We start from the raw sequence: 11,771 nt of genomic DNA, 5'->3' as shown, positions 1-11,771 counted from the left end.
CCAGCGCGGGAATGTCGCCGGTCGACACGCAAACTAAAAATGATATATATTGAAAAATACCGCGAGATGTTAGAGGAGCCGATCGGCTTAATCAGCATTGTGTCATCTCCTCTAGTAGTGGCTTGGGTGAAACGGACATTTACAGACCTGTAGAAGTTACGCACTATAGCTTTAATAAGGAAAATAAATGTGAGAATATAGCCTTTCTTAACATTCTGTGAGTTTGTGTTGTAGACGCCGCCCGTGCCTATGGTATCGTAACTTTTAAATGATTCCCAGCTCTAGAACAGCAGTGATGCTCATTGCAAGCAATTAAGATACTTAAAAACCCTTAGCATCACAGTTTGTGTCAGCGTTCACTCTCCTTCTCTAAATTATAAATCAGACAGACCTGAACACACACACACACACACACACACACACACACACACACTGTTTGAGGATATTATTATCTCTGATGTCCATCAACAAGAAACATCAGTGAATCTCTTCAAACTGCTCCATTTAACTCGAGAACTTTTCCTTCGTATCAGAGTAATCCAGTGATCCATAACCTTAGATTCAAAAGACTTTCTATCAAAAACGATATTTCTCAACAAACATACAGTGTATGATTCTAACTAGATCACAAATGCCCCACAGACATCAGATGTTATTGCTCTGGGCTTTAAATAAACTATGTTATAGTCACTATTTTCTAGGTTACCCAGATGCTTTCTAGGGTACCCTCGATGGGACGCAGTCTGCAGATAAATATTGCATTCGTGTTTTTATCTATCCAGTGATACTTTTGCTCTTTCCTGCCCTCTCTGTCTTCCATATTGATTTTTTTGCCACTTTAATGTTCCTGCTGAAAGCAACATTTCCCATCTCCATTACCACAAAATGTTTTTCATCATGTGTCACATTTGTGTTGTGTTCCACACGGGGGCTGGTTTTTAGTTCCCGAGTTTATGGCACAGCCTTTTCAGCGATGTTGGCAAACACTGTGAACATTAAGCGTGTTTGAACTAGTCAGAGGAGCAATTAATGCAACCTTCTGTGGTCGGCAGTCACTCAGAGGAAGGTACGAGTTTTATATTTGTTCTGACACATGCCAGGAACTAATGAGTCCTAATGATTAGCATCGATGTCCTGCATTATGATACAGTTCTGCTCGTAAAGGCGGATTTATACTCGTGTGTCAGCTCTACACACGTGGCCTACGCCGTTGTGAGCATTTATACTTGTGCGGTGGTGTGTCTGTGTCACTGTAAAGTTTAGTTGATTCAAAACACACATTAAACACACATTAAACATGGCTTAATAGAGACAATTTCAAACACAAGTACACAAATCAGCTTCACTATAACTCGCAGCATTCACAGACAAACACTTGTCTTTATCTGGACACATTTTCCCCACAAATACAACATGCTAACGTTATTAGCACAAGCCTATGGCATTTTACATTGTATAAATTAGCCTAGCAGCTAGCAGAGATTTCCTCTGCTCATATGAAGCCAGGATAAATCACACACAAGACTTAAAATGATATTTTTGTGGAGGCTTTATTGTCTTCACAATTTATTGTTTCTTATCTGTGAAATTAAAGTAAATCAAAGCTTTGTTTCCACTGAGGGAAATGGTTTCAGCTTACAGAGACAGACAGGAGGTCTGCGTCACTGTGACGTGGAGTTACATTTCTGGGGAGGTGCAGGGTAATGGTCAGGGTACGGCATCAATTCAACGTAGAAGTATAAATCCCACCTAAGTTTACACACAGTGGCTGAACTTGTAAGATGTGCACCATTCTTTATAGGAAACATAACTGATTATATCAAACACGTTTCTTTTATGTTTAACGGGATTCAGATAAAACTATGAGGCATCAGAAAACATTGCAGCACAGAAAATACTGCGATGGTCCCCGGTTAAAAGTTTAGATTCCCTCAACACTTCATGCTGTTTCCTATTTCCAGCCTTCTTGCTTCTGCATTTCTTCCTCACTCGCTCCCTGTACAAGCTCTTCTTCTCTGCTCCCGTGGCAGCTCGACTTCTCTCCTCACCTCTCGCTGTTGCCGTCTCTCGTGTGTGTTGAAGAATGGATGAGAGGAGAATAGTGGTTAAGGTGGAGAAATAACCCGAGCTGTGAAACCCACAGTCCTGTTATTACAAAGACAATGGCTATGAAGTTATTTCCTGCCGCTCTGGAGATTCAGGTGAGGAACTGTGTTTAATTAGTTGATGTCCTAACATGACCATGATGAAATCCTCTTTGTAACATACATACTGAAGACAACGGTAGTTCTGAGTGTTGGCCCCTTAAAGGCCTCTGACACGCTGGTGTTGCTCCGTCTCACCTCTGTCTGCTCAGACTACAGAGAGCAGGTGATGTGGGCACGAGGCCAGCACTGCAGTGTTTCTATCAGTCTGTGTCTCTGTCCCTGTTCCCACAGTTCCTCCCTGTATACAGAGCTCTCATGTCACTGTTTCCCTCGCTGCGTCTGTATCTTGCTGTATCTCTTTGTGACTGATAATTGATGAGTGTATTCGTCATCAACAGGTGGCACAAATAATGACGGAGAAATGAAAGCTGCTTTATATCTCACATCTAGTTTACCACTTACACTGCGTTCTGGAGGCTGTAAAAGGATAAAAAACGCCCGCACACCTTGTTAGCAGTGTTGCAGTCAGGTCATTATTTGTCTGTTTGTGCCTCTGGCAGAGAGTCCTCACAGATTATGATGGATTTGGCTGAAATATAGAGGGGGGATTAGACTAAAGATTGGGTGGTTACTAGATGTTGCCTGTGATCTGGATCTGGAAATTTGCCCATGAAACAGTTTTTGTTTTTTATCCACGGCTGCTCTCCTGATGAGGAGGCCTGAAAACTCAGCTGTGAATAAGCATCTCTGCCAGTTTGATGCAGAAGCTGCAGCTCTGAATGTTGCAGACTGTGAAGGATATTTGGTACACGCCAGCTTTATGGATCAACACGTACTGCACAGAAACACAAAGGGAGAGGTGGGAATCATCAGAGGAACCACGATATCATATTATCATGATACAATATATTGGGATGTATTTCCTTTTTTTCCAACTGCAAATTAAAAGACGTGAGACAAACACTTCACATGCAGGTGTCCTGCTGACTGAGGGACAACACACATGTTAGAAGTGTCCTCTGTCAGATAATGTCCCGCTCTAGTTTGGAGAACGTGAGACGGTGTCTCCTGTCCTCTGTCAGATAATGTCCCGCTCTAGTTTGGAGAACGTGAGACTGTGTCTCCTGTCCTCTGTCAGATAATGTCCTGCTTCCTCAGCTTTATGCTTCACTTCTCTGTAGAGCTTGGGTACGGCTGTGAGGGGGCGGAGTCACATGTTTTTAGCATGTAACAAAAGCCTTGGTTTTCAGCAGCGCTGTATGGACGCAGATCTTTGGACATGTGATGGACTGTGTGTTATTGTCTGATGGTAGTTGTGTCGAGCTCAGTGTGTCCTGTGTTGGTTGATTTTTAGCATTAGCTTGGCCGTTAGCAGCTAACGCTATCTCTGGATGGTGGCCTGTGAGGTGAGCCCTCATGTTCGTAGTATTCTCAGAATATTTTATTCTCATTTGACACTGCTTGCAAGCAGCATGTGTCATGTCCAAGTCCTACTTTTCCTCTGTGGTAAAAACTCAAATATGTCCAGACGTTTGATTCAAACGCAGACGACACATTTCTGGTTTCTTTCTGCGGTGTCTCCATCTTTGTTTTAATGAACTTCCTGTCAAGTGCCTTTGAAGAGTAACTAGTTTTGCTCGTGAATGAATGGTCACTTTATTACACCATAAACTGATCCTGGTCCCATGTCATTGTGTTCATTAAATCATGATAAATTATTGTTATTTTTCTTTCTCTAGTAAAAATTCAGGTGTGTCAAATTCATTGTTTTAATTTATGAAGGAGACATTTCTATGCACTCCAAAGGAGGAAATCAAAATCAAATCAAATAAATCTGTGTGTGCTGGAGGAGTAACCTTTGCAGCCTCTGAGGGACGATGCTCTTCAGGCTTGTGTTAAATCAGCCAGCAGTGAAGCGCGGTTTATCGTCAGAGGCTGTGTCTGATTGCCTAATGCAGTTACCATGGTTACCACTTCAGGCTGCAGGGATGTGCATTGGAATTCCTGCCGAACCCTGCGGCTGAGTGTTTGTACCTTTCTTCTGCTGTGCTGCAGAGAGGGTTGAACCGTGCAGAGGCTTTGAGATGAGGCCACAGGAGCGTGTCCTTATACTCAAACCTGTCTTACCTGTGCAGCAGCAGGAGACGCCTCAAACATAAAGACTCAAATGGGAAGTCCGGGTAAAAGCTAATCACAGTGAACGCACAGTGAATTTCTCCTTTTTCTTTATGACATCAAAGACAGTTAATACTCTCCGTCTGTCTCTGACCAGCTGGTGATCATAGTGGTGGTTCGGTGATTTCCTGAAGCTGCTTCCTGCCTGATTGTCTTTTCTTTCAGTGCTAATCTAAAGAGGCGGAGGTTCCCTGCATTTTCATCAGCAGTAAATATTACTTTTTTTTTTTAAATTCCAGTGTCGGATGTTTTCTCACATTTCTATTATTATCAGGGTGAATCCTCAATCCTGTCTCTGCAGCTCTGTATGAGTCATCCGTCTTCCTGAGTACATCTGAGGTTATTTAAAGAGGTGGAGGAAGTGTTGAAATCCTTTAGGCTGTGGTTAGCAGAAGGCTCAAGCTGCAGGACTGGACATTCCCCTGATGGATGCAACCTGGTCTCATTTTGAAGTCACTGAAAACCAGTGCTTGGTCAGTGACCTCTGGCGTCAGACACTGGCGAAAAAAGACGTCCTTTTATGTCGGTCGGTTGTGTTGGTCAATATGTTCTTGTCCGACCAGATTCACGTTGGTTGGTTTTTATTCCTGGGGATATTTTTATAAGAGTCCGTTGTTTTTTACCCAGCTGGGAGCACTTGAGGGCTTTCTTTTTTTCACATTGCATCTGGTTGCTTTGATAAGGACTGTCCATGGAAGTAAAACTGTCAGCACAAGGTAGATACTCAGCCTTGACAAAGGGAGGACTGAAGCACGTAGGACAGACGGTTCAGTTTTGTTGGTCTTTGTCCCGCCTCTCCCCCGCTGTGATTCGACAGCTGGGTAGAAAGTGACAGTGACGAGTGCAGCGTTTTTACCCATTTTTACCCTTCGCGTAAGATTGTTTCTTCTATTTGGCACAAACGTTTACTTGGACTCAACCATGAACTGATTAGAGTTTTGGTGGTCATAAGTCAGATGTCAAGGTCTATGTGACCTCATCCGTCTCATGCTTGTGAACGTGATATCTTAAGAACACCTTGAGGGAATTTCTTTAAATTTGGCACAAACGTCCACTTGGATAGAAGAATAAAATGATTAAAATTTTGTGATTAAAGGTCAAAGGTCACTGTGACCTTCATTCATACACTAATTATGACAAAACTTGACACAAATGTCTTATGTTGTGTTCACACCGGGCGCAAATAAAACAATTTGCGCGAGTGAATTACATGTAAAGACGTAAATTCTCGCTGGGCAGCGCAATGGACGCAACAAACACAAATTAAGCGGCGCATATGCAGAGAGTCGCACAATTTTGCGTCAAATGCTTATTCGCAAGAGTCTAAAAATCTGAACTTCAGCGACCAATTCGTGCCAATCAACATTGAGATCCTCGGGGGACGTATGATGACGAGGATGCACAGACAGAAGTTCCTTCATCGATTCAGTGATTTCACGTGCATGTGAAGGGAATCAACACAAAATATTCTAGCTTTCAAACTCACGTGGATGATGCAACTTGAATCTTCTCATTGCGTTTGGTGTGAACACAACATGATAGGATAAAATAATGAAGGTCAAAAGGTCAAAGGTCAGCTTGACTGTGACATCATCATGTTTTAACGTCATATCTCAGGAACAGAAGGGGAGACATTTGGTCAGATACTGAATTGGTGACTCTAATCTTGAAACTGTGCTGATTGTATAGATCTTCTGTGTGTGAAGCATCCATGTTTTCACTGACANTCAGACAGCCACAGGGTGGACTGGTGGGCGGAGTCATACAACCACAGGGTAGACTGGTGGGCGGAATCAGACAGCCAAGGGGTGGTGATTCTAGTTTTTGTTTTCCCAGATTTCTGCTTACCACAGCTTTAAATCAGCTGGTTTTATATTTTCAAATCTCAGAAGGCAACTTTGCACAAATGATTCAAACTAAGTTCAGTCGACTCACATTTTTCAGGCAGCAGAGGAACTTTTGTTTTTAAGTTGAACAAGCTGGAAATGATTTGCAGTGTGCAGCTGAACAGAAAAAGATATTTAATGTCATATTTTCAAGAACTTTGGCACAAATTTAGTCACATTTATTCCGTGTTGAATTATTTACACTGTGTGATTTTGCTTCTGATTAGCTGCAAAATTCTGTCTGCTTTATTTATCTGATCTCAGGCTACAGTAACTTCTTAATGCAGAGAGTGAATGATGATGCTCAGAGTGACACATTGTTGAGTCTCTCACCAGGCAGTCTGAACCCTCAGCCCAGTGTCTGATACACGTCTCACATTTTCACCTAAAAGATAAAACACGGTAGAACTTCTTTTTTAAAAAAAACTGCCTTTTTTAAAAAAAATATCTTTTAAACGTTGCTCTTTTTCTCCTCCACCCCTCCTCTTCCTCTTCCTCCTCCTCCCCTTCATCTCTTCACAGACCATGCAAGCGGCGCGATGCCCAACAGATGAGCTGTCGCTGACTAATTGTGCCGTGGTGAGCGAGAAGGATCTGCAGTCAGGACAGTGAGTAGTCGTTATCGCCTATTCATCAATGCATCTGTCAATACAGGCGCACGGCCGGGCACCTCTCCAATCATCTTCTCATCCATCCTCCCACCTTATCAGCCATCGTTCATTCAGAGGGTCGCAGTCAATGATCTGATGTGAGGCTGCAGGACCTGCTCCGTGTCATTATCACTGTTATCAGGCTGAGTATCATAATAATGATGATAAAGCTGCGAAAATTTAATGTCAGCCTGACTCACCAAGTCACATCTTATGGTTTTAGTCTTTAGTCCTGATCTCTTACCTCACCACTAGAAACAATAAAATAAGTTGTAGACTTTGACACCAACAAGTTCTTGAAACCATCAACCATCAACTCTATTGCCTTACAAAATGACCCATATAATGTTTCTGATCTGATCAGTAAATAGTGAGATTAAAAAAAGTTAACACTAAAGTAGATGCAGGTGTCATTTCCTGTGTATCCTTTGTGCCTGTGCAGGTAATTTAAGGACATGCTTACACTTGTGTTAATTGGTCCGCTTTAAACGAACCCTGGTCCGCTTCCACGAATAGTCTGGTTCATTGGAGTGGTGTGAACGCTCATTTGAACCAAACAAGCGAACCCTGGTCCGCTTAAAACTGGGGGTCTCGGTTCACTTGCAAGTGAACCCTGGTGCCGTTCGCTTCCAGTGGGAAATGCAAACGGACTTTTCAGTGAACCAAAGAGAGGAAGTGATGTAGAGCACATTTCATTTTGGTGTTTTTGTGTTGACCACGCCGGCTGAAGGGGATGGATTTCCGTTTTCGGTCCTGGCCAATCGATGAGCCGGGTTTTCTTCTTCCTCAAGCTTTTTTTCTTCCTGGTCAGTCGTTGTTTTGGGCAGTACCGCCCCCAAATGAGCAGCTGTTGTAACTGCATGACGTTGTCCAGGCAGTTTGGTCCGCTTTAAAAAGTGCAGTAGGAAAGTGAACCGAACCAGGTGAAGGTGTGAAATATTTTGCCATTCCCTGCCCAGTCGAACCGAGTCCCGCAGGAAGATGGACTCTGCCATCAACAACTGCCTGGAATGGCCATTACAAAATGTAAATGTTTATTGCAGAAAATTGCAGGCCAATAATCGTTCAAACAGAAACTCAATAAAGCAAAAAATGAAACTGTGGTTATCAATGTTATCCCAACTTCTCAGATCAAATGCATTTGAGTAATTATGCATCGTACTTCCCACTCCTGTTGTGGCACATTCATCCATATACAAAAGTTTTCTTACATCCCTTAAAGGGATAGTGCAGCCAAAAATGTAAATTCAGCCATTATCTACTCACCCATATGCCGAGGGAAGCTCAGGTGAAGTTTTAGAGTCCTCACATCACTTGCAGAGATCCAAGGGGAGAGGAGGTAGCAACACAAGATTCCCCAGCCCCAGATTCAAACGTCCAAAAACACATAATTGAAACCACAAAATATCTCCATACTGCTCGTCCGTAGTGATCCAAGTGTCCTGAAGCCCCGACATAAAAAGTTGTTTGGAAAAACCTCATTTGAACTCTGTTTTTAGCCTCATTGTAGCCTGTAGCTCTGACTGCCTTCACGACCCACAGCTCAGAAACCAGTGTCTGAGTGGTTCTTTGGAGAACTGCAGGGGGTGTGATATATTTGTATGTATTTGTTAATGTTATAATTAAAAAACTACAGTACAAGCCCATGCCTAAATCCCAAAATAATACTCTATAATGTGTTCAATAAACAAAGTAAATGTAAGTTTGAAGTTTGCACTGAAAATCCCTTTGGCTGCCATGAGAGGTTACTGACATGAAATATATTTGTGCAGCTTTATTATTAATTGTTAATCCCAGTGGTTCAAGTAGGAAGTTATTTTACTGCCAGTTCTGCATTGGCACCCTCACAGTTGGCCCTGTGAGTGAAATAAAGTGTCTGCTGCAAACAGTTAAGCACACACCCTTATTTAAGTTTTTTAAAGAGTCCTCACTGCAGTATTTTGTCTCTGTCAGCTTGTTTTTATGCAGCTGTGAAACAAAAGCTTCTCCCCTTGGTTTTGTGTGATAAGCATTCAGACACTTCAGATGTTGGCGTGTTTCTGCAGCTTTTATGTGTCTGTGTGTGTTGGAGAAAGAAATGTGCTAATAAAGAGAAATGATGGAATTAAACTGCTGACGAACAGAAAGGACGGGACACTCACTGCAGCAGCAAACACACACAAGAATTAAACAATGAAGAATTAAAAACACATTTAAAAAATGAGGACATTAATTTCCCACCAAAACAACCTGTTGTCATTCTGAGAATCATTTAAACTATTGATTATAAATGATAAATTATACATGTTTGAAAGTGGCAGTCACGTTTCAGATCTCAAAATAAATGTGTTATCTAAGTTTGTCCCACATTTTTACTGCCATGGCAACAGCAGCCTCGTCTTCATCACCCAGTGCCACCAGGCAGTGATGTCACAGCCACCAGCAGAACGCTCTCTTCACTGAGGAGCAGCTCAACGTGGATTTTTTTAATGTTGAAATTATATTTTCTGGTGATGAGCATCTGCAGATAATCATACTTTACTGCAACATAATGTACAGTATGTTAAAAGTCACGATTGTTTTCTTGTCGCCTAGCAACGAGGCCACATGACTCTTTGAAATGAGGGTGTTAAATAATCCCTGCATTGATGTCGTGACATTCATTTCAAAGCATCAACTTTAAAAGATGTTTTCATTCAAACTCTGCTGATGAGCCGTGTTGGATCAGAGGACAGCACTAGTATCCTAGTAACCAGCGGAGATTAACCAATCAGAGCTCAATAATGCTTCTGTGAAATAGGCCAGTTAACAATGACACACACACACACACACACACACACTGATGTTACTCCCTAACCTCTGAGGATGTGACCTGGAGGACTGTGAAAAGATCAGTGGTGTATTTGACTGAATGAATTAAAGCTGAATTACATAATTTGAATCAATAATAAAGGTCGTCCATAGCGACAGACGGAGCCTTTTACTTGATTTTGGATAATTGTCTTGGTTTTGCAGCAGGTGGGTACTACTAATGGGTAGTGGGTGGGTCTTACTGGAACCACTCTGGACTGTGTTTGTTTGTTTTGTCTCCATCGGGGAATATTCCTCAAGAACTGCTCGGTCAAAACATGGAATACCACAAGGATCAGTTTTGGGACCTGTTCTGTTCAGCCTGTACATGCTCCCCCTGGGACAAATAATACGTCATCACAACATCTCTTTCCATAGCTACACAGATGATACACAGCTCTACCTGTCCTTTAAACCCCCTGACACCTGTGCATCAGCATCTCTTCATAGTTGCCTGTATGACATAAAAGAGCTGGATGTCCCAACACGCTGAAAAGACAGAACATATCTTAAAACAAATTCAGCCCCCTCACTTTGAACATAAAGTCAGGTGTAAAAAATCTGGGTGTTCTTCTGGACAGTAATTTGTCCCTGGAGCAGCACGTAAAGAACGTAGTCCAGTCCTGTTTTTACCAGCTGAGGAACATCTCCAAATGTAGGTCATTCCTGTCCTTCAGTGTCCTCCTGAGACCTGAATTTTTGTTTGGTGTTCATTTTGAACTTCTCCAAACTATATGGGATCAGTAGGAACTGATAAGTATAAAAAACTAAACACTGTCAACGATAATAAAGTCCCAGTGTCCTCAAACGAGTACTTCCTAATTAACAGTCTTAGCTTGTTCCTGTTGCTAGAATTGGTCAAATTTGTTGCCATATCAAACTACAACCATTATTACTCATAAATAAACAAGTTTCAATCATTAAATGTCATCAGGTTTTGGACCTTGTCCACTTTTGTGTCAGGATCGGCTGCAGACTGACTTGGCAGAGATGGCTGCCATCTTGTTTTTACGTGGATTAGTGTATTTTGCTCTTACTGCCACTAGATGGCACAAAAAAGTGTCCACGAACGAGGACAACAGGTCTGAGCTCAGTAGAATGAAGTTGATACTGTGGAGATCACTACTCCACAGACTTTGACTCCGAATTAGGTTCACCAGAGCAAGATGGCAGCGGCCGTATCCGCAATATTTTAGCTTCACTTCTGTACAGTGGAGGGAGGTGGAGTCATGTCGTCCATCTTCATTTACAGTCTGTGGTTTTGCGGCAGGAAGGTGCAGCTAACAGCAGACAGACAAAGTTAACAACTAGCTGTCCATCAAAGAGGACACATATTTTATTACCTGGTGGAGACCAAAGCAGAGACAAAAAAGAGAGACTGAAGGTGCTTGTCGCAGCTTCAGAGACAGACCTTCAGTTGGTGGCTGAAATTCAGCCAGCACAAACCCCCCAGTGCCGTGTGTCACAGCGGGCTGGTGGCCAGCAGCAGCGCCACGTCTCAGTAACCAGTGTCCTCCTGTCTCCTGTGTGTGCAGACATGTGACTGTGAAGACCACACCCAACCACAAGTATGTGTTTACAGTGAAGACTCACCACACTGTGGCACCTGGAAGCATCGCCTTCAGCCTGCCGCAGGTACACACATACACACACACACACACACACACACACACACACACATTGTTAAGTAGTAGTTGTTGGATCCATACCTCTCTTTACTTACCTCGCTGTCACTGCTCCTCTCTCCTTCCTTATCTCTCTTGTAGAGGAAGTGGGCGGGTCTCTCCATCGGCCAGGAGGTTGAAGGTACAATATTTTCTGTATTTGATAATTTAAATAACTAGTCCATAGCCATTGGTAGCTTTCTCACCTTCTACCTATGCCAGTCCTCAATGCCTATGTGCAGTTTCACATAGATTGACCACGTCAATGAGTAGAAAAACGTGGGACAGACAGAATGACTGACTGACAGAATGACACACTGACAGTTTCCTGATTATGTACAGCATACCATACCATGACTTAGTCATACCAAACATTAGAAGAAAACACCAACATTGGTCCACAGGGAGCCACAGCGATCG

The 11,771-nt window shown here is 42.6% G+C and overlaps 2 protein-coding genes across 4 annotated transcripts in view; one reads left to right on the top strand and one right to left on the bottom strand.

The window, feature by feature from the left end:
• Positions 1 to 11,771, bottom strand: part of LOC126405581 (dual specificity protein phosphatase 3-like) — a 608,181-nt gene that overhangs the window by 382,505 nt on the left and 213,905 nt on the right. The gene's annotated exons all lie outside the window — the stretch shown is intronic.
• LOC126405554 (vesicle-fusing ATPase) overlaps positions 1 to 11,771 on the top strand; it is a 67,373-nt gene that overhangs the window by 29,775 nt on the left and 25,827 nt on the right. For all 3 annotated transcript variants that reach the window (XM_050069333.1, XM_050069331.1, XM_050069332.1), the window contains 3 exons: positions 6,731 to 6,816; positions 11,223 to 11,322; positions 11,454 to 11,493. In XM_050069333.1, coding sequence (XP_049925290.1) covers positions 6,731 to 6,816; positions 11,223 to 11,322; positions 11,454 to 11,493 — 226 coding nt within the window. The remainder of the gene's footprint in view (positions 1 to 6,730; positions 6,817 to 11,222; positions 11,323 to 11,453; positions 11,494 to 11,771) is intronic.

The sequence above is a fragment of the Epinephelus moara genome, chromosome 18 (assembly GCF_006386435.1).
Source record: "Epinephelus moara isolate mb chromosome 18, YSFRI_EMoa_1.0, whole genome shotgun sequence".
Taxonomy (NCBI): Eukaryota; Metazoa; Chordata; class Actinopteri; order Perciformes; family Serranidae; genus Epinephelus; species Epinephelus moara.
Note: the sequence above shows the minus strand (reverse complement) of the source record. Positions and strands in the feature narration are given on the sequence as shown.